Genomic DNA, 24,432 nt, shown 5'->3' with positions numbered 1-24,432 from the left:
CGGAACGACCTACCTTGAATGTACGACACGTACTGAAAGCCACCACATTCACAGGCGGCAGCACCTTCTCCTGCCACCGTTCTCCCTAAAGCATCTACGAAGCAGCGTCCATACAGTGAACCTCTGCTCCCCTGTCCCCGGACTCCGCTCCGAAGAGGACTTGCCCCCTTACGCTTAGAGCCAACGCTCTAAGAACCCAGGCGGAAGGCACTCTGTTCTTCCAAAGCAAATACATCGGGGAGGCGATGTTCACCTTTTCCAATACCTGTCCTCCTTCAGAAAGGTCTCTTTTACATGGTGGGCCTTTCGGGGGGTGCAGGTACAGCTCAGTGGTAGAGCACATGCTCGGCATGCACGAGGTCTTGGGTTCAATCCCCAGGCCTCCCATTAAAAATAAATAAATGAACCTAATTACCACCCCTCCCAAAATAACATAAAATAAAATAGTGTGCTTTCAAATCATCTGAGCTACAATTATTAAAATCATTTCTGTGTGGGGTGTGTATCCTTTACATAAAGTGATCTATGTGTCTTTTTTCTTTTCATGAAGTGGAAGATGGGCTGCTGTTCAGAACACCTGTTAGAGGCAGACGGGGCAACACGAGTCCCCCTGCCCTCTGACCAGGCAGTTTCTGCTTCTAGAAATTCACCTCCAGGAAACAATCACCTGGGAGTGAGAATCCGCTCAACTTGGCATCATTTATAATGGCAAAACCCACACCAAAACAAACCCCCCAAACTACATGACCATCAACAAGGAAGCGGTCAAACACACAGACTCCCCCGTGGCCATGAAAAATACACGCGTACATTTTACACGCTGCCACAGAATGATGTCCCTGACTTTTTGGGTGAAAATAAAATAGATAACAGGACAGATATGTGTGCGGAGGGAGGAGGGGGAGGAGGGGGAGAGCGATTGAAGGATGTTTCCCCCATATTATAAGGGTGCTATCTTTGGTAACGAGATTGGTTAAGTTTTTACTTTCCCTGTTAAAAAATACCTAGATACAACAATTATTTAAACATTAAAAATGTAGGGGGAGGGGATATAGCTCAGTGGTAGAGTGCATGCCTAGCATGCACGGGGTCCTGGGTTCAATCCCCAGTACCCCCTCTAAAATAAATACATAAACCTAATTACCTCCCCCAAAACAAAAAACAGATTAAAAAACTCAATAAATAAATTTTTTTTCTAAATATTAAAAATGCCAGGGATACAGGATCACAGGTACTATTTCTCAGAAGAGTCGTTAAATGTCCCCAGTGGGTTCCAGGGCCTTGTGAACGGCCCGCGCCTTCGCCTGTGCCCGGTCAGCCTCTAACTGGCTGTGTGCCTCCTGTGCTGAAATGAAAACGGTTTGAGTCCAGAATCTCCTAGGTCCCTTCCAGCTGTAAGAGTTTTAAGGTTTTCTGAATTGGAATCACACAGTGGTTTTATTATTATTCTTTAATGGAGGTGCTGGGGATTGAACCCCAGACCTTGATGCAGGCTGAGCACGCGCTTGCCCCTGAGCTATACTCCCCCCACCGCCCCACGGTGGTTTTAAATCACTGAAGCCATTAAGTGATTAAGTCGGTTCTGAGCCCCCACCCGCAGCACAACCCTTTCCTGTCTGCCTCACAGGACAAGCTTCACGTGCTGCTCAGCACCGGTTTCAGCTCGTCCACGCAAACGTCTATGAGGCTCCTACTGTGTGCCCAACGGTCTCCTCGGGCTGCGGGGCTGGGCGCCTGGAGGCCCCCCCCCGTCCTCTCTCCGCGCTCCTCCCGCCCCGCTCCGCGCAGGTTACGCACCCGCACCGGGCAGCAGGCCGCGGGGAGGAGGGCGGAGGCGCAGCGCAGGCCGGCCCGCCAGTCGCACTGGCCCGCCAGTCGCCCTGCGCGGCGGTCACCACGCCGGCCGGGTCGGTAAGAAAGGAAGTTTAAACCCGCGTTTTCTGTATTTAACGTCTTCGTAGTGCCCCTCCCCACGAAAAAGTTAGGGCTCACTGTGAACCACTAAGTGGAAACCCAAATACCCTTCTAAGGCAGCTGCCCCACGGCCCCGAGGCCATTGTGCCTGGGACCTTGCCTGGCCTTCGGGGAAACTAATCAGCACACACGCAGGCGCCCGCACAACACTCTCCAAACTCTCTAAAGAGGCTTGTGAGGGGCTGACTGGAAATGCAGCTGTGGGGGAAAAGGGGAGGAAGCGGCCTGTGGTTCTCTATCACCTGGTCTCCAGGGATGTGGGTGCCACAGCCAAAGGTATGACGGGAGAGTCTGCAGGTGTCACCGCCAAGCTCTCCCGAAAGTGACAGGTGCCCAGGGCACACGGGGTGGTGGTGGGGGGAACAGGGAAGGCCCCCACGCGGCCACTTCTCCATCCCTTCATCCCCGCCTCACTCTCGCTTGCTGACTGACCTCGACCTTCCATTCCAGAACCTACTTCAGAACCTGTGTCTAACCCCAGCAACCTCAGGTGCTACCTGCACTCAGGGATCCGGATAAAAGGATCACACGCACTCCAGAGCCGAACCCTCCCGTGCCTCAGTTTCCCTCACTCCCAAGTGGAAATTAGTAACAGTCTGTAGTTTGTCAGGTCTTACGAGGATCGCGTTACGTTAATATTTGTAACGCCCTTAACAGCCTGGCGCACGTGAAACACTCCACAAACATTAGCTTCCGTGGCCAAGTCCCAATTTTTAGACAATGAAAATATTTACACATTTAATGCCACATATTAGAGGGAATTGCAAGAGAACTTGGAGCTGGAAAGGGACCTCAGAAATAACATGTTTCACCTCTTTAAGATGAGAAAGAGGGCAGCGAGGGCCTTGCCGAAGGCCAGGCACAGGGGCCCCCAGATCCGGACCCTGCGTCTGTGTCCTCTCCACACCTCTACCACGTGGACTCCTGGGCTGTGAAATACAACGGAGCCGCTTTCCTTCTAAAAAAGAGGGCTTTTCATCCTTAAGGAAAAGTGTGTAAGGCAATGTTTTGTGTATTTTAACAGCCTGTTTTCTGAAACCTCCTGCTTTGATTTGGAACATCTGATGTGTCTCCACAGGATGTTTCTGGGAAGAACCCCACGCTACCCCAGGGGAAAAGCATTCAGGTCACCGCTGGTTTGATTTTGTAGAGTTCACTGTGTAAGAACATAGTTTTGTTTTTTGTAAAGAGCAAAAGTGAAGTCGAGACAACATCTGGGAAAAGATCTGTACCCCTGGAGAGCAGGCACTTTGCTCAGAAGCACTATCTGATAGTTGGCTTTTTAAAAGTTTCCCAGAATGCAGATTCTTTACACTAAAAATCCGGTTTCTGTACAAGACACACGTCCCAATGAAAGTCTGAGAATGCCAGATGAGAGATGAGCTAGTCACCCTCCCCTCATGCATGCCCACCTGCTCTGAGGTTTCCTACGTCACTAGGGGTGTCCCATCAGCCGACTGTGTGACCGAAAGCCTGGGTGTCACCCTGGAGTCCTCACTCGTCCTCTCCTGTCACGGCCAGTCCGTCAGTGAGCACTGCCTGCCTCTGGACGCAGCTGGAACCTGGCCCCCAGCGTCACGGCTCCAGCCCCCATCCTGGCCGGCTCGTCTTTGCCTGGGGTGCCGCAGCAGCTCCCAGGGGCCCCCCACCTCTGATGCTGCAGCGGAGGAGAGAGACGCTCCATTCACACCATCGGCTCATCCTGGTGTTGTCCTCACTACCCTCTGCCCAGTGGTGGGAAGGATCCTCTAATGCTTAAAATGGAGAAGTCGAGTCCTTGCTGAAAACCCACAGCAGCCTCCTCCCGCATCAAAACACTGCCAGGTTTCCCTCGACCTGCAGGGGTGCAGAGCCGGCCGGTCTAGACTCCTGCTCCCCTCACTCTCGGGGTTCCACCCCACCTGGCATCCTTCTATTCTGCAGATTGATCTCAGCCCCGAGGACCTGCTCCCCCAACAGATGCGCTGTTCCCCAGGGGCCCCCTGGCACCTCCATCCTGCCCTTCAGGTCTGTGACAAGCGCTGGTCCCCAGAGGGCCCCTCCCTCCGGGTGCATGCCGCCCTGCAAGCCCGTCCTCCGGCAGGACCACGTTTCACCTAGTTCGCAGCATCCCTCAGTGTCCGAGGTGATCTTTTCAGCTGTGCGTGTGCTGGGCTGACTCCTCCCAGCTCCCCGAGGCCAGGCTGGCTGGCTTGCACATGGCTTTATCTCCTGCATCTGAGAGGTCCCGAGGGAAATAAGTGGTTCCCCCAGCCTGGTAATTTGCTGTCTTCCTTTTGAAAGCTCTTCATGTATTTGCTAAAATCTGTCATCTACTGTGACTCATCTCTGTGTATCGCAATGCCTTTTGGGCTTAAATTCAGTGTGGTCTGACTTTAATACTGTTCATAGGTTGCACCTTGCATGGTTATATGTGATTTTAAAAAGTCTCAGTTCTCTTCTTTAATATCTCCCCATAACACGTTTCAGGCGAACAGTTTGGTGATCTCTCACACGTGTGTACATTTGTGCAGCTAGGACTATCAGGGTGCAGACCAGCCCCATCGCCCCCACCCCGAGCCCTGGCCACCCCAGGGCTGCTCTCCATCATGACAACCGTGTCTCCCTGAGACTGAACTGGATGCCAAGGAGCCTTTGGGACCAGCATCCATCACACGGCATAATGTCCCTCTCTATAGTTGCCCCTGGTCACTGTGGAGTGGCGGTGCCTTGAAGGACAGCTGTTTCCACACAGCCCAAGGTCTGCTCCTGTTGGGGGCGGGGGCGGTGGGCCATGACCTTGGCCTTGGCCGAGCTCAGCCTCTTGGCCACTTACCGGGCGAAGACGGTGCCGCTGCCGCCCGGGAAGGTGTAGGGGTGCTGCTTCCGGAACACGTGTCCCACGCGGCTGCAGGGGATGATCTCCAGGCTGCCGCCACACTGCCACACGCGGAACGAGATCTCTGCGGCCGAGAGCGACACATGGTGACCGCCGGAGCCTGGGGCCGCCCGACAGGGTGCAGACACCCACCCACCACCACCACCACCATGGGGGCTCCTGGCGCCCCCAACTGCCAGAGGTGATGTCAACAAGGAGCAGCCTCTTTCCAGAGGGTCCTGACCGTCCCCCGCTGGGGACACCTGACACCCAGGCCTCTATGCTCCATGGCACAACTGAGAAAGTATGTGCAGGGCAGGGGGTGGGTGTCAAAACTCAAAATTAGTTTGAATACTGGGAACATTTCACAACGTATATGTGTATCCGACCAGGTGTTTACCTTAAATATATACAATTTTTAAATTGTCAGTGAAACCTCAATCCAGATGGAGAGAGAAAAAAGACTGAAGGAGAGATCACACGTCACGAAGAGTGTGTCTGCCCTACAGAGGGTTGTTTTACGGACAATTTAAAGTGGTGGAGACGAGGAAAATAATTCATGCTGAACAAACTACCCACACTGCGACATTTACTATCTTAGATTTTAGCGCTGATCAGAATTACGGATGCCGGCTAGTCTTTGTGTCGCCAAATCCCATGTTCTCACGAAAGAATCCTATTCCAAATTAAAAAGAAAGAACAAGCTGGTTGAAACACTTTTCAGACTAGAAGCCTTGGCACAAGAGTGATTCCCTGGGCTACGGTGAATAGAAAGGACTGTGGGCATCGGACCACATCTGTCCTGTAGCATCACAGACATTGTGGATGAGATGCGGGCAGGATTCCTCCGTAGCTGGCTCATGATCAGGGACATGACATTTGCCCCTGTAAGCATCCACACTGTCAGCAAAGGTAACCTGGAGATGCGTGAACGGCCGTGACTCAAAGCACGAAGTGCCCACACTGAAGCCCTAATGTCGATGTAACAGGCAGCCAGCTGTATCCACCACCTTCCTCTAAAGCTCACTGTAAGTGCACTGATACCAGCACGCATCTGGGCTTTTCCATCCGGGACAAAAATCTCATCCCTTACATCGCACAACATATTTTGTTCCTGAGCATCAGTCAGCAGGCGTCCAGCCAGCCAGCACAGCCCAGCGGCCAGGAGCAAACGGTGACTGACAGCCCTCGCAGCCACCTGGAGGAGGCAACACAGATTCTACCCGAGCAGGGAGGGGACACCTGGAGCTGGTGCTGGTCACCACGATGTGCACATGCACGCGGCCCAGAGCATCCTCGCTTGGGAGAAGCCTGGATGCGCTGGCTTCTGGGCACACAGGCACCCCCACCAGGCTCCTGTCCTAATCGCCACCCATCTGAGCAGCTGCAGCCTGAGCCAGAGGTCTGACCAAACGTGGGAGATGGAGGTTAAACAGGAAAATCAAGATATAACATTCTGTAAAGTTAAGATTTTTCTTTTTTTTCCCCTGAAAGACTTCCCTGAAAGTCTTCATATGAAAGGGTCTTTCGTCTACATCACTTGGCATCCCTAACAACGTGGTGGGCAGCAAGACAGAACGATGGAATCAGCGGTCACCGCCGCCCGTGCAGATGGACGGGAAACAGGTGGGGGATCCCTGCGGACCACGCTGTGAGGCTGGGAAGTCCTCCAGACCAGGCTTCCTGCTGCCACGGGTGCCCAGACTGCAGCTGACGGCCCGTGACACCCACTCAGGGGCAGAACAGCATCCATTTCTACCATTTCTCCCTGGATCCAGCAAACTAAAGCCAGAAACACCTCCCTCACTAGGAGCACGTAACACCCACAGCTGCTGTGAGACTTTACCAACCATTCCCTTGCACCATTAGGAACGTGTGCTCACGACCAAGCCCAGGCAGTGACAGCTCTCTGACTTTCCTTCTATAGTGTCAAACAGAACCTGACTAGAGGTTCTCTGGATCCAGGGAAATAAAATTCAGATATACAATGGCTTGCCTGGAAAATTCAAAATTGGGGGCAGCGGAGGTCCCCTGGCTTCTGTCTGGGAGTCTGTTAAATGGATTTTTATGGCTAAGTACATGCACAGTGACAGTCAACTCTGAACCCAAGGAGCCCTGCCACGTAGGGCTGGTTACTCAAGAGCGCTCAGTGGCTTTTTGAGTAGGCAGTCTGTCCCTGCATCTCGGCTCTGCTAACAACCAGCTCTGAGAAGGTCAGGCTGGACCTCGGTCCTCCCAGAAAGCATGAAATGAGGTGATGCCCAGGAGGCAGTCACACCCTTGCTAACACGGACATGCCGAGAAGGACGAACAGTCCCCAAGGAGCCTAAACCCTCCATCTCATAGGGGCCAGGGAGCTGGTTCTTTGTCCCCTATTCTTGCTTCAGGTAGACTTATACTGTTGGTCAGGGGGCCCGGGAACACTAGTAGATTTGGGGGGGCACACCTGGAGGGGCTGTTTGGATTTTACTCAGGCATCCCCAAACCCCGTTTCTCCTAACACAGGCCCTCAGGCCGGACAGCCACAGGGGTATGCAAGCGGCACCCAGAAAATCAAGCTGGAGCAGTGCCGAGAAGGGAAGGACTCACACGTCAGGGACCTCCCCTGCTGAAACCTTGTGCTGCTTCGCCCCTCAGAGAAGACCCCTCCAGAGCGGCCGTATGGGAGCCAGTCCTGGGGAGGGGGTGCCCGGAGGCCAGCAGTGCCCTGCTCCTCCCTGTCCCACCTGAGCCACTCAAGCCCTTCCAGGGAACTTGCAGGAAGCCCAGGTCCATAAACACGAAAACCAAACCAACAATGAACCTGGAGATGGGAACAATCCCTTCTCGCTGGTCTCCAGGTGCAGCAGTGTCTCCTTTGATATTTAATTCAACACTCTTTTTACATGCTGACACCAAATGCTGGCTGCCCACCCAAGCCCACTGCTGCCAAGCGCGTGGTGCTCTGGTCACCCAGGGGGCAGTGCTGGCTGCCGGCTCCCCCTGAGCCACAGGCGCCGTGAAGCGAGGGACACTCGGAGTTGTCTTCAGGTCAATCAGCCTTCTGGCGCCTTTCCTGCGCAGAAGACCTCAGTCCAGTCCTGCCTCCCTGCCAATGCAGTGTTAAGAAAACCCAAAGGAGTTTGACTCGGGGTCCTTCATCCTGTGCAGTTACTGAGTCAGCCTCCACCAAGCCGGTTACACCCCACCACGGGTGAGGCGCCATCGCTCACAGTGACGCCATAAAGTGAGATAGAAATAATGGGCTTGTCTAGTTTAGTCTTTTCTTTTAAACTAAAAAAACCAAGAAACAAAGTCTCTGTTAAAAGCAAAAACTACTAAAAATGACAGTGGCACTCCCTCCTTTCCCTGCCCCCCGCTTCCTCCAGGGTCCATCCACCTAAACGAGAATAAAATGTAACAGCGTTCAACAGCCGAGGACACTTAGCTTAAAAGCTTCAAACGAAACAAACAAAACAAAATGAGACTCTTTTTATCTTTATGCAATAAAGATGATGCGGCTGCCAATACAGACCGAAGTCTATATAATTTCATTGTCCTTAAAACAAGAATAAAAATGATTTGGATACGTTATTAAACAAACAAACGAGAACCGTTCACAAAGTGGTCAAGAAGGGAGGAGATGCCACGGCCTCTCCACCACGTCCGATTCCCATGACCACAAGGCAGGCAGCGCAACAGGCTTGGCTGGGGCTCACCATCCACCCCACGTGGCTCAAAATGGATCTCAGAGCCTGAAACCCCTGCCCTCAACTCCTTGTAAGCTTGCTTGCCAAAGCCCTGGATTCAGATGACATTTAAAAGTGTGCACTTTCCTTCAAAGACTGAATCTGTACTCTCGCGTCCTGCACTCTTAAGGCAACATATTCTAATGTCCAACTCAAGACACTTCTAAGAGTGAAAACTTATACTTTATAGGTGGACTAATTATGTCTGATAAATGGTCACTCTGACATCTTCCAAAACTTCCCCCTATCGGCACCCTGTGTGCCAGAAACTCTCGCTTAACAGTCTCTTCAAAGCTTCCACATTTCATTTCTGCCTGTCTCAGTGGGCAGGAAGAGACCACAGTCTCCCCAGAACTGGAAATGGTGTGGCGTCCGAAGACCAAGGCTCATACGTACCCAGGTTCTCTCCTCCCCACACATCCATCATCATGTCATACTTCCCCAGTTCTTCAAAATAGAACTTATCCATCACGAACAACCCTCCAGCAATCATAGGGGTTCTAAAGAGGCAGAGAGGGTGGGAGGGAAGAGAGGGAGAGGTCGGAGGTCAAGGTTAGATCGCCAGCATTCGAATGCCAAGGTCAACCCGACAAGCTGACATTAAGAACAACAGCATAGCCAGGGTTCGTGGCTCAGAGCTCCAGGTGCCCCTCTCGGCTTCACCCCGACTGTCTCCAAATGCCCCCCACTTGCCCGCTCAGATGCTCACAAGTGCAAGGGGCTGCCCGAGCCACCCCATGAGAGTGGCCTGGGGCTGGGACACTCACTGACAGTGGCCCCAGGCAAGTGCTCGGCTTGTCTGTGATACCCTAGAGGATTACAAAAAATGGCAGGCGCAAAGCACCCAGCACACTTAGGACATGATCCCCTCAGTGGTCCTTAGTCCCCTCCCTACCACGGGGTAGCTTCTGCCTCTGTCGGATGGGACTTTCGCCTTCCCCATCAGCCTGGGACAGGCCAACAGACGGCTCACTGAGCCCCAGCCCTGCTCCCCAGGGAGACGCTGGGAGAGTCCAGGCTGCACGTCTGGACAGGGGGTGGGCAAAGTCTACAGGAGTACGCGGTGCTGGTGGTGGCAGCAGGGTGCCCCCTCAGCCACGTGTCGCGTAGAGGCATCCTGACCCCAGCTGAAGCTGGCTGGCAAGGAATCCACATGGAGGGCAGGGGCAGCTGCGGGGCCCACGCACACCACCCACCCTCTTCCCCGAGGTCAACTTGGAGACCCCGTCCAAGTTGCGGAAAATGCTCTACATGAGTGACAGGAAGGACATGGAATGCGCAGATTTGCCATCTGCATGTCCGTATGGAAAAGAAATCTCAAAGTACTTCATTCTATGATCTGGTGGCCAAGCCCCTCCCTGGAGCTAAGACAGCGGAAACAGAGGCCAGAAGGTAAGAGCTCAACCGGCTCCCCAGGGAACGTGGGGCGGGAGCCTGGTGTCCTTCACCTGTGACCCCAGGTGAGGGCAGCCCCGGGACGCCTGGCACTTACTTTATGGGGGCGACCGGGTTCCCTTGCCGGGATCTTCTCTGCTCAGGTGTCATGTAATCCCATTTGAACACCAAGTTCCAGTCAAAACCTGCCGGTCACAGAAAAGAAAAGAAACACAGGGTGCTGTAAGGATGGGCTGTTGCCTCCTGGTACCTCTAGATCTCCCAGCATAGAAATATTTGGTATTTACAGACACACAGTACTATACATGACAGAGATAAACAAGGACCTCCGGTATAACATGGGGAACTATATTCAGTTTCTTGTAATAACGTATAACCCAAGAGTCTGAAAAAAGTATATACGCGTGTGTACGTATAACCAAACCACTTTGCTGTACACCTGAAACTAATACTGTAAATCAACTATACTTCAATAAAACCCAAAATTCAGGGGGGGAGGTATAGCTCAGTGGTAGAGCGTGTGCTTAGCATGCTCGAGGTCCTGGGTTCTATCCCCAGCACCTCCATCAAAATAAATAAATAAACCTAATCACCCAGTCCAAAAAAAATGCCCACAAAGTTAAAAAAAAAAAATGGAAACCACACAAAAGAAAAGGACAAAAAGAAGATGCGAAAGGAAGAGAGAGTGACTGGTGGGCGGAGCCAGGGCAGGGCGGCCAGCGGGGCAGGCGCACAATGAAATCTTGTCTTCCCGAGAAGCTGACCCCAGACAGAAAAATGCGGGTCAGGCTTTTCTAAAATCAAAACGCGTAAGAATGAATGTGAATTGAGAAAAGATGTGGAACCTGTGAGGGATGCCACTGCCTGTGCCAGGGCTGTAAGGAAGTGAGAAGAAAGGGCAACGGGCCAAACAAACCCACGTCTGCTGCGTGCCTCCAACACGTCCCGGGCAAGGGGAGGCAGGGGAGGGCCAGGATGATGGGTTCCCGGGGCCTGCAAACTCTGTCTCTTCACCCTCACCTGATGGCAACCGAACTGACTCTAAGGTGGGAGAGGAACACTTTCAGATGACAAGGAGCCAACAGAAGTAGCAAAGGGGACAAGCAGGCTTCAGTTTCTGATAACGTGGCCCCTGCCCCGGGGTCACTTTAAGAATCCACATGTTGCACAGGGTGGCAGAGCCCAGGCCTGGTATCTGGACGTGGTTTGTGGCTTTGCAGGCCCCTGGCCCACAGCTGTCAGGTCCTCACTCAGAAGGTACCAGCACACCCCACCTGCGGCCACTCTCCAGAGCCTGAGGGGCCCCTTCCTGGCAATGTGGCTCTAGGTACTGCGTTTCCCAGGGCCTGGCAGCCAAGCCTAATTACTCTGGCTCTCCGCCGTCAGGCCTTCTGTCCGCAGGGTGGGTGCAGCTCCCAGGTTTGGATTTCTCTGTGCTCTGAATCCAGGGTTTACCTGCCCTGATGGTCCCGGGGGCTGCAGCCTGAACAGGGCAGGATGGGAGGCAGGGCCTCGGGGATTCCTGGGCCAGCATAGAATCCTCTGTGGCTCAACCTAAAGGCACGGGACCAAAGAGCGTCCCCACTGTCACTGCAGAGTGGAGCCAGCTAGCAAGGAGGGAGCCGAGGCTGGCGGGGCCAGGCAACGAGGACAGTAATGCATAGAGAGAAAACCAACACAGACCGTGGAAGTCCTAGCCACAGCAATCAGAGAAGAAAAAGAAATAAAAGGAATCCAAATTGGAAATGAAGACGTAAAACTGTCACTTCGCAGATGACATGATCCTATACGTAGAAACCCTAAAGAAGCGACCAGAAAACTACTCATGTTGCATTTTATGAGCCTGGCTCTCCCCGGGCAGAGCCTGCCTCACACATGCCCGCCGCCAGCCAGACAAACAACGAACGTCCTGGCTGCGCTGTTAACAGAAGGTGAAGGCCTGGACCGGCCAGCTGACATAACATTACCGGCATTTTCTGGAATGTTCATTATTATTTTATTACTTTGCTCCAAAGAACCAAACGATATTTGATTTTTAAAATCTGCTAAAAACATCACCCTTGCTTTATTTATTTTTCCCCTAAAGGGATTTAGTAAGATGCTCTTAGAGTGACTCCGGCCTGGTTCTTCCGGTCCAGGAGGAGGCCTGATGGGCACCTCACTGTCCTGCACCTGCTCAGACAAGAGCAGCTGCTGTGGGAGAGAGAGCCCACCACAGCTCAGCTCCTGCAGATCTCTGATTGGTAAGACATTGTGGACACTATTGCTTTCTTGATACCCAAGGACCCGTCCTCTTTAAAGCCCCCGCATCCTCACCATCTATTAAGAATCCCCCCCGAATCCTACGTTCCCCAGCCTAAGTGCTGTCCTCCCTGCACCACCACCCTCTGGCCGAGGCCCTGGGAGGGGAGTGGCCGGGTCACGTCGCCGCCCTCCTCGGGTTCTCAGACGGGGATGCCAAGGAGCAGAGGGGACATGGCCCACCCAAAGGGGCATCCAAGCCCGGGGCTCCCCGGCTGGCCCCAGTGTTCTGTTCTCTGAAGGTCCCCCCAGTGTCACAGTCTTGTTGGTGTCCACTGGCCCTCTGGCCTGTGTGTGTGTCAGGAATAGTCCATCTTCTTATTGGCTCAAAATGTGAGAAGGTGGGAAACGAAGTCCCTCATTTTACATCAAGACACCGGGGTGCCGGGCAGCTGGAGGCGAGTTCACCGATCTCAGGTGTGAAGGTCAATAGCGAGGAAATCACACACAGAGAAGGCAGAGGCTCTGACGTCTCTTTCACATCTCTCTTTACGGCAATCTTAGCTGAATTCTTGGCTCTCAGTCGAGATCTGAGAGGCAAGGCTGCCAACTAGGTGAGTTTCAGAGCACGAAGCATTTGTCATAGGGCTGCGAAGGAGCCCTGCGGGCACAGGTCACCCTCCCCCCCTGCCAACAGCCCCGGGGACACAGGGACCACTGGGAGGAGCCATACGCAATGTGACCAGCTCCTGGAGCGGGCCAGCGTGGTTCCTGTGCCTCCATCAGCATCGTGAAGCACTTCCCAGGACCGGCGGTGGCCCAGGTGTGGTCCAGGAGCCCTGGGAACCTCAGGCCCTTTCGGGGGATCCGTGATGTCAAAATGACTCTCATATTTATACTAAGACCTTACAGGCCCCTTTCAACATCATGATCTCATTCTTTCCAAAGTGCAGGACGGAGTTTTCCGGAAGCTGCAGGACACCCGTCAGCACTAACGGACAGACAGATGTCCTTGCGTCGTCTTGTGTTTTCACCCTTTCTTGGCCTCGCTTTCTGACACATCACATGCTGACAGGTACAGCCCGCATGCACAGAGTCCTTGGGGCCTTCGATGATTTTTAAGAAGATAAAGGGAGTATCAGACACATCACTCTGGGGCTCCGTGGAGGTGGGTCTGAGGGCCACATGGAGGCCACTCAGACAAGAGGCTCCCTGGGAGGGAAGCAGAGATGAGGTCGGCAGGCCTTGGGGCCCAGGAGTCAGGGGAGAGCTGGGCAGATGGGTTTCCAGCAGAATGAGAGCTCCGCACACACGCCTGTCACCCGGCTCCCAGAGGGGAAAGCTCTGCTCACACGCCAGATGTCTCAGCGGCAAGGCAGGTCACCCCGGTGAGAAGAGGAAAGGCAGCGGCTCTCCAAGGGAAGCGAGGCTGTTCCCCCACCCCGTGAGCTCCCGCCGGGGGAGCACACACGCACGGCCCTGTGGAAGCTCTGTTGCCGGCCCTGTGACCCCAGGGGGGAGCAGCGCTCGGACGTGCAGACGGGCTGGGCCCCCAGCAGCACCTACCGCCCTTTAAGTCCGCGGATGCTCCCACGTACTGGAAGTTGTCCATGTTGATGACATCGATGATAGGGGACACCACGCGGGTCCTGTCCTGAAAGGTGCCAAAGACAAGAGCAGTGTCAGTACCAACCAGGACCCAGCGCAGAGGAGGCCTGAGTGTCAGCTGTCCCAGCGCACCTGCCTGCCCCCAACCCCCGCTGGGCCAGGCGTCCACACACAGCCCCGCGCTGTGCCAGGGCCCGAGGGCGTGAAGGATGCTCCCCAGGGAGAGACGCCCGAAGGCAGCCCTGCCTTTGTTCATCAGCTGGGGACAAGCGTGTCGGGAGCCTCTTGGACTGTTTTCCCAAATGTCAAACTTCAACCAGGGTACCTTTCACGCTGATGGACTCTAAGCTCAGCTGTACTTAAACACCAGTAATTAAAAGGCCCTTCGATGGAGGCATTTCTTCACGCCACACTGTCATCGTGCTGGTCAGAGTTTGGCAGGTGACACTGCCCCATGCTGACAGTGAACAAGAGAGCGAGTGCTTTCCCGAGCCGAGGAAAGAACTTGATTCAGCCAGAAGACGGACTTCGGAAAACAAACTAGGAACAGAACCAGCGGAGCTAAGAATGTAAGACGTCGGAGGACCGCACTCTGAGCATGTCACAAAGTTCCCGCACCACCCAGGTGCAAATCTACAGGGAAAAGCTGGTGCGATGGGCAGAGAGCAGAGGATGAACAGCGCGGGCCTGGCTCAGCCCAGCCCCAGGGGCGAGCATCACAGGATGTTACCTGTACCATTTCCTTTACTTTGATTTCTTTTGATAGGACTGGAACTGGTGAGGACTATTCTCAACTCTTTCCTATCTTTAAATTAGATAATTAAGTAATCCTGACAGTCTGATCACAGAAGCATGTGGCCTCCCTGCGCCCTGGGATCTAGGGGGCAGCTTTCCTCTGGCTTCTGCGTCCCTGGGACACAGCCTGGTAGAGTGAGAAGCCGGGGCTGGGGTGGAGGGCCCCCAGGATGGGACCTTTCAGCTGGGCGTGTGCATGTGTGTGAGAGGGCTTGGGAGGGATTCAGTGAAACACGCTTTGCCGTCCTGGCTCTGCCCCCTGTTTGATTTTTGGTTACGTTATTAAAGTTCCCTGAACCCCAGTTACCTCATCTGTCAAAAGGAGGTCGGGGGGACCTGTGTTAAAGGTAATGGACAAAGTGTTGGGCACTCAGTAAGCGGCAGGGGACGTGATGATGGCGATACTGGGAGCGCGTGCTAGTTCACCTCTCCTGGCTCACTGCCCATCAGCCACCCTTGCTGTGGTGTGAGAAGAATGACTTGTCCCCTTAATACGTCTCTAGTATTTTCATTAAGTTTGCTCTATTGTCCCCAGGAAGTAATTCCTTAGTAGGGAGGAAAGAAAGTCAATAAAACAAGCAGAAGGCAAGAGAAATACGACAAGAGGCTGAACGCAGTACTAGTGAGGGTGACGCCAGAAGGCACAGGTGCACAGTCCCGGATCACCCGCCTGCCCCAGGGCGGTCACTGTGTGGGTGGAGCTGGCCCTGCCCCACGAGCCTGCAGGCCGGGTCCCAGAGCATCGCTGCCAGGCTGGAGGCCAGGCCGGCTCCGTCCTAGGCACTCTGCTCCCTCTGAGCTTGGAGAATTGGTACCAAGCTTCAGGGAGGGAAGGAAGGCCCTCCGAAGAAAAGGGCTGTCTGAAATTAACCAGGCTTTCACCAGCCTCTGCGGACCCTCACCTCCTACTTGCCAAATGATTATTTTCCCTACAAAGAGATTTCCTACAGCGGATACCGTGCTCTTAAACAACACCCCAGAGGAACTGTCCCCTCTCCCACGTCACAGAGACCCTGGGGCCCACCTCACCTCGGCCACCCTCTCCAGGAGGGGCTCCAGCCAGTGCTCGTTGCACTCACAGTGGCTGTCCAGGAACGTCAGCACCTTGGCCTGGGCCGCGTCGGCCCCCCGCACCCGCGAGCGCATCAGGCCTGGGGAGCAATTTCCAAAGCACATCAGGGGAGAAGACCTTGGGTTCCCGAGAAAAAGGGACACCCAGCACCTCCTTGGCCACCTCCCCACTCATCCCTCTTGCCGGGCATAGAGTTCATCGTGAACTTGAACTTGAGTGGTGGGATCAGCACTGCCCTTCAGTCACCGAGATAACAGTCCTGCCAGGACTTTTTTTACGTTCACTGGATGACTAAGAAGACGACTTGGGACGAGGGCCTTCCGCGGAGGGCCTTTGCATAATCGAAGTCTCCTTTATCAAGGAACTGAAATGTGCAATTTTTAAAACCACTTTCCTCGGACACAGCAATAGAGTTTTCTAATTAACGGGGAGAAGGAAAGTGTCACCCAGACGCTTCAAGTACTGATGGCGCCAATTTTAATGATGATAATTTAATGACAACAGTGTTGCCGACGCCTTTGCCTTCTACAACTTACCACAAGCTGAATGAACATAAATGACACAGCCCAGTTGTCTGGCTTTTGCCAAATGAAATGAGTTACGCTACTGGCCAAATTACACAATTTGCCCTTGTGATCTGTCGTTAAAATACATTTTTTTATTATTGCACAAATTTTTAGCATAAATAATATATTTATCACTAGACGGTGTGGTCATAAGTGGCTTCTGCTACGCATGCAGGGCTTTATATGTGGAATATGATGCGATTATTCACAACCAGTGAGGACAAGGGTTCTAAGTTCTTCACACACAGTGGTCAAAATGGGTTTTCAATGATTCTTAAAAAGCTGCAGGCTAGAGTAGGAAAAAAAGGCAAAAGATTTCCAGTTTTGCAATTATAAAGTAGCTCGTATTAGGCAAACCCTTACTCAGAGGACAAGTACATACCCTGAGCAAAACGGAAGTGCAACTGTTGGAAAGAGACAGAGCAGCCAGAAGAGGGCAGAAACGAGAGGGGTTTCAGCCCTTCAAGGAAGAAAATCACACAGAGGGAAATCCAGGTTTGGACGGCATTTCCCCTGACATTATTCTCCAGTCCACTCCAGTGCAGCCTTTTTGGCTTGAGCTGTCAGGGGATAGAGTCTGGGGTTTCTAGAGTGGCTGGAGACAGGAGGAGATCCTGGAAAGAAGGTAAGCCCCAGATCTGGTGAGAACCCCCCCCCCCTTAAATCCTTGGCTGACTCCTGAACCTGCAGGTACAAGGGACCCAAGGAGGCCATGGAAAGAAACAGCCAGAAGCTGAAAGAACTGAGATTTCAGCTGGTATCAGGGACGCAATGTTTGGCACTTGAGTTCTGCCAAATTAGAAGGGCCTGGTGAACGCCTCAGTTCTACAGACACTCCACAACGAACACATTTAGGAATAGAGACTATGTCTCAGGAATAAGGGATTCACCCAAGATGTACTCATTCTAGAAAAGTACCAAGACAGGCCTACACAAGTTCAAGGTCACTGAGCTTTAATTGACCAATGTAACAAAGATCAACACTCGAAAGACCACAGAATCCAGTATCTCTACAACAAACCAGTCACAATATCCAATATAAAATTTAAAAATTAGCAGACATGAAAAGAGAAAAATGTAATCCATACCCAAGAGAAAAAAGTCAATAGAAAGTCATTCTGAAATGACTCACACGTTGAAATTAACGGACAAAGATTTTAGAGCAACTATCATAATAACTGTGCCCAAGAACTTCAAGGAAATGATGACTGTAATGAGGAAACAGATGGGGGATCTCAGCAGAGAAATGAAAACTTTAAGAATTAAATGGATATTCCAGAACTGAAAACTACAATTATCTGAAATGAAAAATTCACTGACTGGGTTTAATAGCAGATTATGGATGTCAGAAGGACCAGTGAACTTGAAGATGCTTCAGTAGAAACTGATCTATCTGATGAACGCAAAGGAAAAATACTGAAAGAGAAAAAAAGCTTAAGTAATCAATGGACAGTAAGTGGTATAACATATGTGATATGTGTACTCAGAGGCCAAGAACGAGCAGTCTGCCCCACTCCAGGGCAACCCAACACGTCCAAGAATGAAGTAGAAAAAAATGCATGAAGAAGTAAAAGGCCAACAGTGACCCAAATTTGGTGGAAAACATCAATTTACATATTCAAAGGGATCAGCAAACCTGGAGCAGAATAAATACAAATCAAATCAAATCTAGGCATGTCATAGTCAAACTGCTAAAAACCAAAGACAAAGAAAGAGACCATCTGGAGAGGAGGGGTGGGGGAGGGGGCAGAGGAAGGGTGGGGCCGTGGCCCCGGAGCTGGGGATAACAAGAGACAATCTGGAAATCAGCCAGAGGAAACAATCCGTAACACACAAGAAATCAACTATACAGATGACAGCCACATTTTAAACATGAAAACAGAGGCCAGAAGACACTGCAATGACATTTTAAAACTGCTGAAAGAAAAACAAATGGTCAACTCAGAATTCTATTCAGAGAAAATATTCTTCACTAATGAAGGAGAAAATGGGCTTTTCTGATAAATAGAAGTTGAGAGATTTTATTGCCTACAAGAAAAAAATAAAATTCTAAAGGTCCTCTGGGCTAAAGGGAAATGACACTAGATGGAAACTTGAATCTATGTAAAGAAATGAGGATCCCAGAAATTAAAAATACAAGGATAAATTCTGCAGTCCATTTATATATTCTAATTTTTATACGACAACTGATTATTTAAAGCAAACATTTTAACACTGCACTGTGGGGTTTAAAACATATAATAACAACACATGATGAAAAACACATGATGACAAAGATACACAAGACAGTAATAGAAATGGAAATAAACTGTTGCAAGGTTCTTACATTTTATGTAAAGTGGTATGGACTCTAAATAGACTGTTACAAGTTAAAGATGCATATTGTGACCCTCAGAGCAACCACTGAAAGAAATGTAGAATTAAAAAGCTACAAGAAGAATGAAAATGGAACACACACAAGAATAATTTCAAAGTATATTACAAAGCTATAGTAATCAAAACGGTATGACATTGGCATAAAAACAGACACACAGATCAATGGGATAGAATGGAGAGCCCAGAAATAAACACAAACATATGGGCCGTTAATTTACAACAAAGGAGCCAAGAATAGCCAATGGGGAAAATACAGTCTCTTCAATAAAGAGTGTTGGGAAAACTGGACAGCAAGATGCAAAAGAATGAAACTGGACCCCACCTTACACCACACACAAAATCAAAATGGATTAAAAGCTTGAATGGTAAGACCTGAAACCATAAAATGTCTAGAAGGAAACAGAGGTAAGTTCCTTAACATCTGTGGCAGCAATAAGTTTTTGAATTTGACACCAAAACAAAGGCAGTAAAAGCAAAAATAAAAAGGGACTACATCAAACTAAAAAGCTTCTGCACAGCAACATCCAAAAAACTATTCACAAAATGAAAAGGCAACCTATGGAATAGGAGAAAATATTTGCAAATCGTGTAAGTGATAAAGGATTAATATCCAAAATATATAAAGAACTCATATGACTCAATAGCGCAAAAAAAAAAATCCAATTAAAAAACAGACAGAGGAATTGATATTTTTCCAAAGAAGACACACAAATGGCTAGCATGCACATAAAAAGGGTGTTTAACATCACTAGCCATCAGGAAATGCAAATCGAAACCACAATGAGATACCACCTCGCCCCTGTAAGCATGGCTGTCATCAAAAAGACAAGAGATGATAAGTTTTGGTGAGGATGTAGAGAAAAGGGAACTCTTCTGCACTGATGGTGGGAATGTAAATTGGTGTAGCCGCTATGGAAAACAGTATTGGGGGGGGCTTCAAAAATCAAAAGTAGAACTACCATATGATCCAGCAATTCCAAGGAAGTGAAATCATTATCTCAAAGAGATATCTGCAGCCCACGTTTACTGCAGCATTATTTATAACAGCCAAGACATGGAAGCAACCAAAATGTCCACAGATGGATGAATGGATAAAGAAAATGTGATACATAGACACACACAGAGGAATGCTATTCAGCCATAAATAAGAAAGAAATCCCTCCATTTGCAGTGATAATGTGGATGGGCCTTGAGGGCATTATGTTACGTGAATAAGTCAGACAGAGAAAGAAAAATACTGTATGATCTCACTTATATGTAGAATCTAAAAAAAAAAAATAAATAAAAGCATAGATACAGAGAACAGATTGACGGTTGCCAGAGCAAGGGCGTGGGGGAAATGGGTGAAGGTGGTCAAAAGGTACAAACTTCCAGTTACAAGATAAGTAAGTCCTGGGGATGTAGTATACAGCATGGTGACAGTAGTTAACAATACTCTATTGTATATTTGGAAGTTGCCAAGAGAGTAGATCTTAAAAGTTCTCATCACAAGAAAAAAAAATTTGTAACCGTGAGGTGATGGATATTAACTAACCTTGTGGTGGTGATTCCTTCACAGTATATATATACACATCAAATCATTACATTGTACGCCCCATAGGATACAATGTTATAGATCAATTATATCTCAATAAACTGGAAAAAATCAATTAATTAGGCAGAATAGTAGGAACAGAGGAATAAAAAGCACAGACCGTCATTCTAAGTGAAATAAGCCAGACAGAGAAAGAAAAATGCCACATGATACCACTCATATGTGGAATCTAAAAAAAGAAAAAGAAAAAGAAAAAAGAAGACACTAATGAATTCATCTAAAGACAGAAACAGATTCACATAGTAAACAATCTCATGATTACTGGGGGAAAGGGATAAACTGTGAGTTCGAGATGTGTAAATACTAGCTACTATATATAAAATAGATAAAAAACAAGTTTCTTCTGTGTAGCACAGGGAACTATACACAGTATCTTGTAGTAACCTACAACGGAAAAGAATATGAAAACAATGATATGTATGTGTATGTATGCCTGAAGCATTATGCTGCACACCAGAAACTGACACACTGTAATGGACTATACTTCAATTAATAAAAAAAAGCACAGGAGACAAACAGAGAACTTGGCCTATAAACATGGTTTCAACCCCACTAGTCATTTAATAGGTGGCTGACGTTGAGAAATTAGTTGTCACTAAATGGCTGGATGATCTTGAGAAAGCCACTCAAACTCTTTGGGCTTTAATATTTCCATCTGTAAAAGGAGAAGGACTGGTTTTCAGCTTTCAAAGTGTATCAGTATCACCGAAGCAGCTTTCAAGATGCAGATGTCCTGGCCCCACCCCTAAAAATTCAAAAATATTTCTTCAGTTGTGGGCAGGATCAAGGCCTGGCCATCTTTTAACTTCCCTAGGCGATTATAATAATTAGCCAGATTAAGATGGGTGGCACAATGAAATCACCAGCACTAAATGAGCCCAAGGCTGCTCCTTCACTACCATGTTTTATGCCACTGATTTTCTCCGATCTACCGGTATCTACATGAGCACTTGTGCGTATGTTGAAATATATGGGTACACACACACACACACACACACACACACACACACGCACAGGTATGCATTTGTGCGTGTGCGTCTTCTCACTGGACCATCACATTTCTTCACCTGTTCCATCAGGCCTTCCGTGATCTGGCTTCCCACAACTGCCCCTCCTCATTCCTTCCCAAACAACACATCCATGTGGGTTCTTCCCCGAATGAACAGCCTAACTTAAAGCAAATGGTAAGTTTATATTCAGAAGCATTGCTTTTGATTGCTAAGCAGGTTAAAGGCACTCTTTGATAAGGCTAGCAAGTGATTTGTTAGTTACAAAATGCCAACGTGAAAAATGTCTTTTTTTTCCTCCTCCTCTTTTTTTTTTTTTTACCCCTGTGCCAACAGACACTTTGGGTTTGAATTCAAAAGTTACTATGTAATTTCTTTAGGGGCAAACACAATGCGAGACTTTGGTTTGATCTCGAGAGTTTGGTTTAATCTAAGCTTGGGAAACAGATGTGAGTCCAGCAAACAGTGCTTGCTTAGAGGCAAGGCTGACCCCGTTGTTTATGCATCTTGAACATCTGGATTGATGATCTGGGTCGGTTAAAACATAGTGTTGATGATACTGCCCTAACAGGCTGAACCGCTTTTACTGACTGGATTCTTGCTAAGAAAAACTGCATTCCTTGACTCCAGCTGGATTGCACCGGGGACCAGCAGAGAGAGAATGTTCACTGCTCAGAGAGCACAACCACCAGTCTCGGGATCAACAGACTCATCTTCAAACAGCAAAAATGGCACATGATTTAAAGCTCTGTGGTTTTCCTACAGAAAGACTTCTCAGGGCTGTGGAGGAACCCAGAATCCAGCCGCGGAGCTCTCCAACAGCACAGACACCCTGGGTGTTAATTACACTGAGATTCCAGTTTCCCTTCCAGACACTTCAAAGCAATGCTTTCCCCTCTGGAGTCTCTCTTCTAACTGCCAATAAAGTGGACTTGATGAGCCCAGCTCCAGCCAAGCCAAGACTGACAGCAGGCTCAGAGGCTGGCATTTGCAAAATCCAATAAGCATGTAATTACAGTGCTCTTCCCCCCTCCACCCCTTTTTTGGAGGGTTCACCTTCAGCTGGCTGTCAAATTTGAATCCCAATTATTTAATCACATGCCTGGAGCATGGAGTCATTAAAGTTCTCATCGCTAAGTCTCTGTTTTTCTTCTAAATGCTAGTACTCAGGGGACTGATAAGACTTCTGAGGTTGTGAAAGAAAGAGCGAAGCCAGTTTTCTAAACACATAAATAAGAAAGCAATTTGAACTCTGGCCCAAGTACACAAACAATTTCAATTAGTTAAGCTTTAAATGTCCTTCCTGTGTTTGCTGGGAGAGGCCCCCAAGAGGCTCTGCTAGGGGCAGGCAAAAGGACGAGACAGTTCATTGTTCTTGTAGCGGAAACATTTCTGCAAGTTATTACTGGGCTCAGGAAAGGTCAGAATTCAACTGCCTTGGTACCAAATTAAGAGAAGTCTTACCTTCTCGCCGATCATTTCTGAGAACCCGCACCTTCTCAATTTTCCCCAAGAGGGCCCCGTCTTCGGCTGGGAAGAGGAAGGAAGCAAAGCGATCTGAACACGGCAGGCAGGCACAGTGCTTCTCCACCACCCACGCGCTGATGATCCCCTCGGGGCACTGGAGAGGCACCCTCTTTTCCACAGCCCCGATTTCTGGCCTTTTCATGAAACTGGTCCTTAGCACCCACGGCGCAGGAAGGCTGGCGCCCGGGAGAAGAGCCCGGCGCGGGCCCAGGGGCGGGGGTGGGACCCAGCTCTACTTACGGTCATTGCTGTAGTCGTCCACCAAGATGATTTCTTTTATGAGGTGGGGCGGGCTTTTCTTAAGCACACTGAGGAAAGACAGAAGGATGAAGCTGTAGGCCTTTTCGGGATATCACTCGGAGTGGGCAATTCTCTTAGGGCTCCAATCCTGGCTGGAGAAGCCCATCAGCCACTCTTTGTGCTGCACAGTCAGGTGACCTGTCTGCACCCCCAAAGACAGCCCTGGCTGCACTGGGGGCCTGGCCCTTGTCCAGCATTCCTGCCAAGGAATGCCCCCCTCCACCCACCATTAACCACAACCAGTGGCATCTCCTGGCCTCACCTGACCACTGTCCTCAGCAAGGCTGACCTGGCTTCATTGTGAAACGTTATCACCACGCTGGTGGCTGGCAGATCCACCCGCCACTGCTTCCGCTGACACCTGAAGGAAGAGAAAAAGCGTCCTGAACAAAAAGCCTGGAGAAGCCAACGCAACGCTCCCGATGGCCCGGGCAGCCAGACCTGAAAGATGGGTGCTCCGGAATGGACTTGGCGTCTGCAGAAGTCACTGGCCTATTTTGAGACACAGTGACAATGGGACATAAGGAACAGAAGAACACAATCAGAGCAACATTTAAAAAAAAATACTTTTACTGAAGTATAGTCAGTTTACAATGTTGTGTCCATTTCTGCTGCACAGCACAGTGCTTCAGTCATATAGGAACATATATGCCTTTTCATATTCTTTTTAACCATAAGTTCCTACAAGATAACATTTTAAAAAAGGAATGAGTTCCCTGAAAAGTAACATATTGAGAACATCTTTCTAACGTGTTGGGAAAAAAAGCATGTTTCAAAACAGTGAAATCCCGTTTATTCTCACATGCAGACACACCTCTGTGGATGTGCTTTCCACGGCTCGCGGTGGCTATTTTTGAGGGGCGGAACCAACTGTGTGCCGCTGCTCTTTTCTCATTTCCTACTCTGCCTGCGACAAGCATGCGGGACCGTGTGATTCTCTGCAAAGTTGCATCCGGTCCTGGGCACCACCCCACCGACTGCTCCTCCTGGCCCTGGACAGGAGGACGCACACCCCTCCCCTGGCCCGACTGCATCCAAACGGTGCAGGTGACAGAGGTGCAGGCTGGTGTGTCCGAGGGAAGAACGGATGGGCACCTGAGCCCGTTGCTCCCTCCGTGTGCTTAGGGCAGCAACGAAAGGACCCAGGACGGCTCTGAATCAAGTCGGTTCAGGCATGCAAACTCCGGGCAGACTACAACAGGCACGTCTCAAGTCTGGGCCCTGCAGACGGACCCGAGACTGCAAGGGCCCTGAGGGGCTATTTACAAACACGACTATGGCTCTAGGCTGATGCTGCCAGAGCATCGTCCCCCAGGAGATGGAAACCACCTGAAGGCGACCAGGCTCAGCAGGACCCATCACGAGGGGCCCTCAAGTCCCTCGAAGGCTCCA

The 24,432-nt window shown here is 50.1% G+C and overlaps 1 protein-coding gene across 1 annotated transcript in view; it reads right to left on the bottom strand.

The window, feature by feature from the left end:
- Positions 1 to 24,432, bottom strand: part of GALNT2 (polypeptide N-acetylgalactosaminyltransferase 2) — a 186,612-nt gene that overhangs the window by 13,452 nt on the left and 148,728 nt on the right. The window contains exons 4-11 of the mRNA XM_031460852.2: positions 23,303 to 23,401; positions 22,981 to 23,048; positions 22,678 to 22,743; positions 15,628 to 15,749; positions 13,762 to 13,849; positions 10,052 to 10,139; positions 8,956 to 9,059; positions 4,790 to 4,916 (exon numbers count right to left, since the gene is read on the bottom strand). Coding sequence (XP_031316712.2) covers positions 4,790 to 4,916; positions 8,956 to 9,059; positions 10,052 to 10,139; positions 13,762 to 13,849; positions 15,628 to 15,749; positions 22,678 to 22,743; positions 22,981 to 23,048; positions 23,303 to 23,401 — 762 coding nt within the window. The remainder of the gene's footprint in view (positions 1 to 4,789; positions 4,917 to 8,955; positions 9,060 to 10,051; positions 10,140 to 13,761; positions 13,850 to 15,627; positions 15,750 to 22,677; positions 22,744 to 22,980; positions 23,049 to 23,302; positions 23,402 to 24,432) is intronic.

This window comes from Camelus dromedarius, chromosome 8 (assembly GCF_036321535.1).
Source record: "Camelus dromedarius isolate mCamDro1 chromosome 8, mCamDro1.pat, whole genome shotgun sequence".
Classification (NCBI taxonomy): domain Eukaryota; kingdom Metazoa; phylum Chordata; class Mammalia; order Artiodactyla; family Camelidae; genus Camelus; species Camelus dromedarius.
Note: the sequence above shows the minus strand (reverse complement) of the source record. Positions and strands in the feature narration are given on the sequence as shown.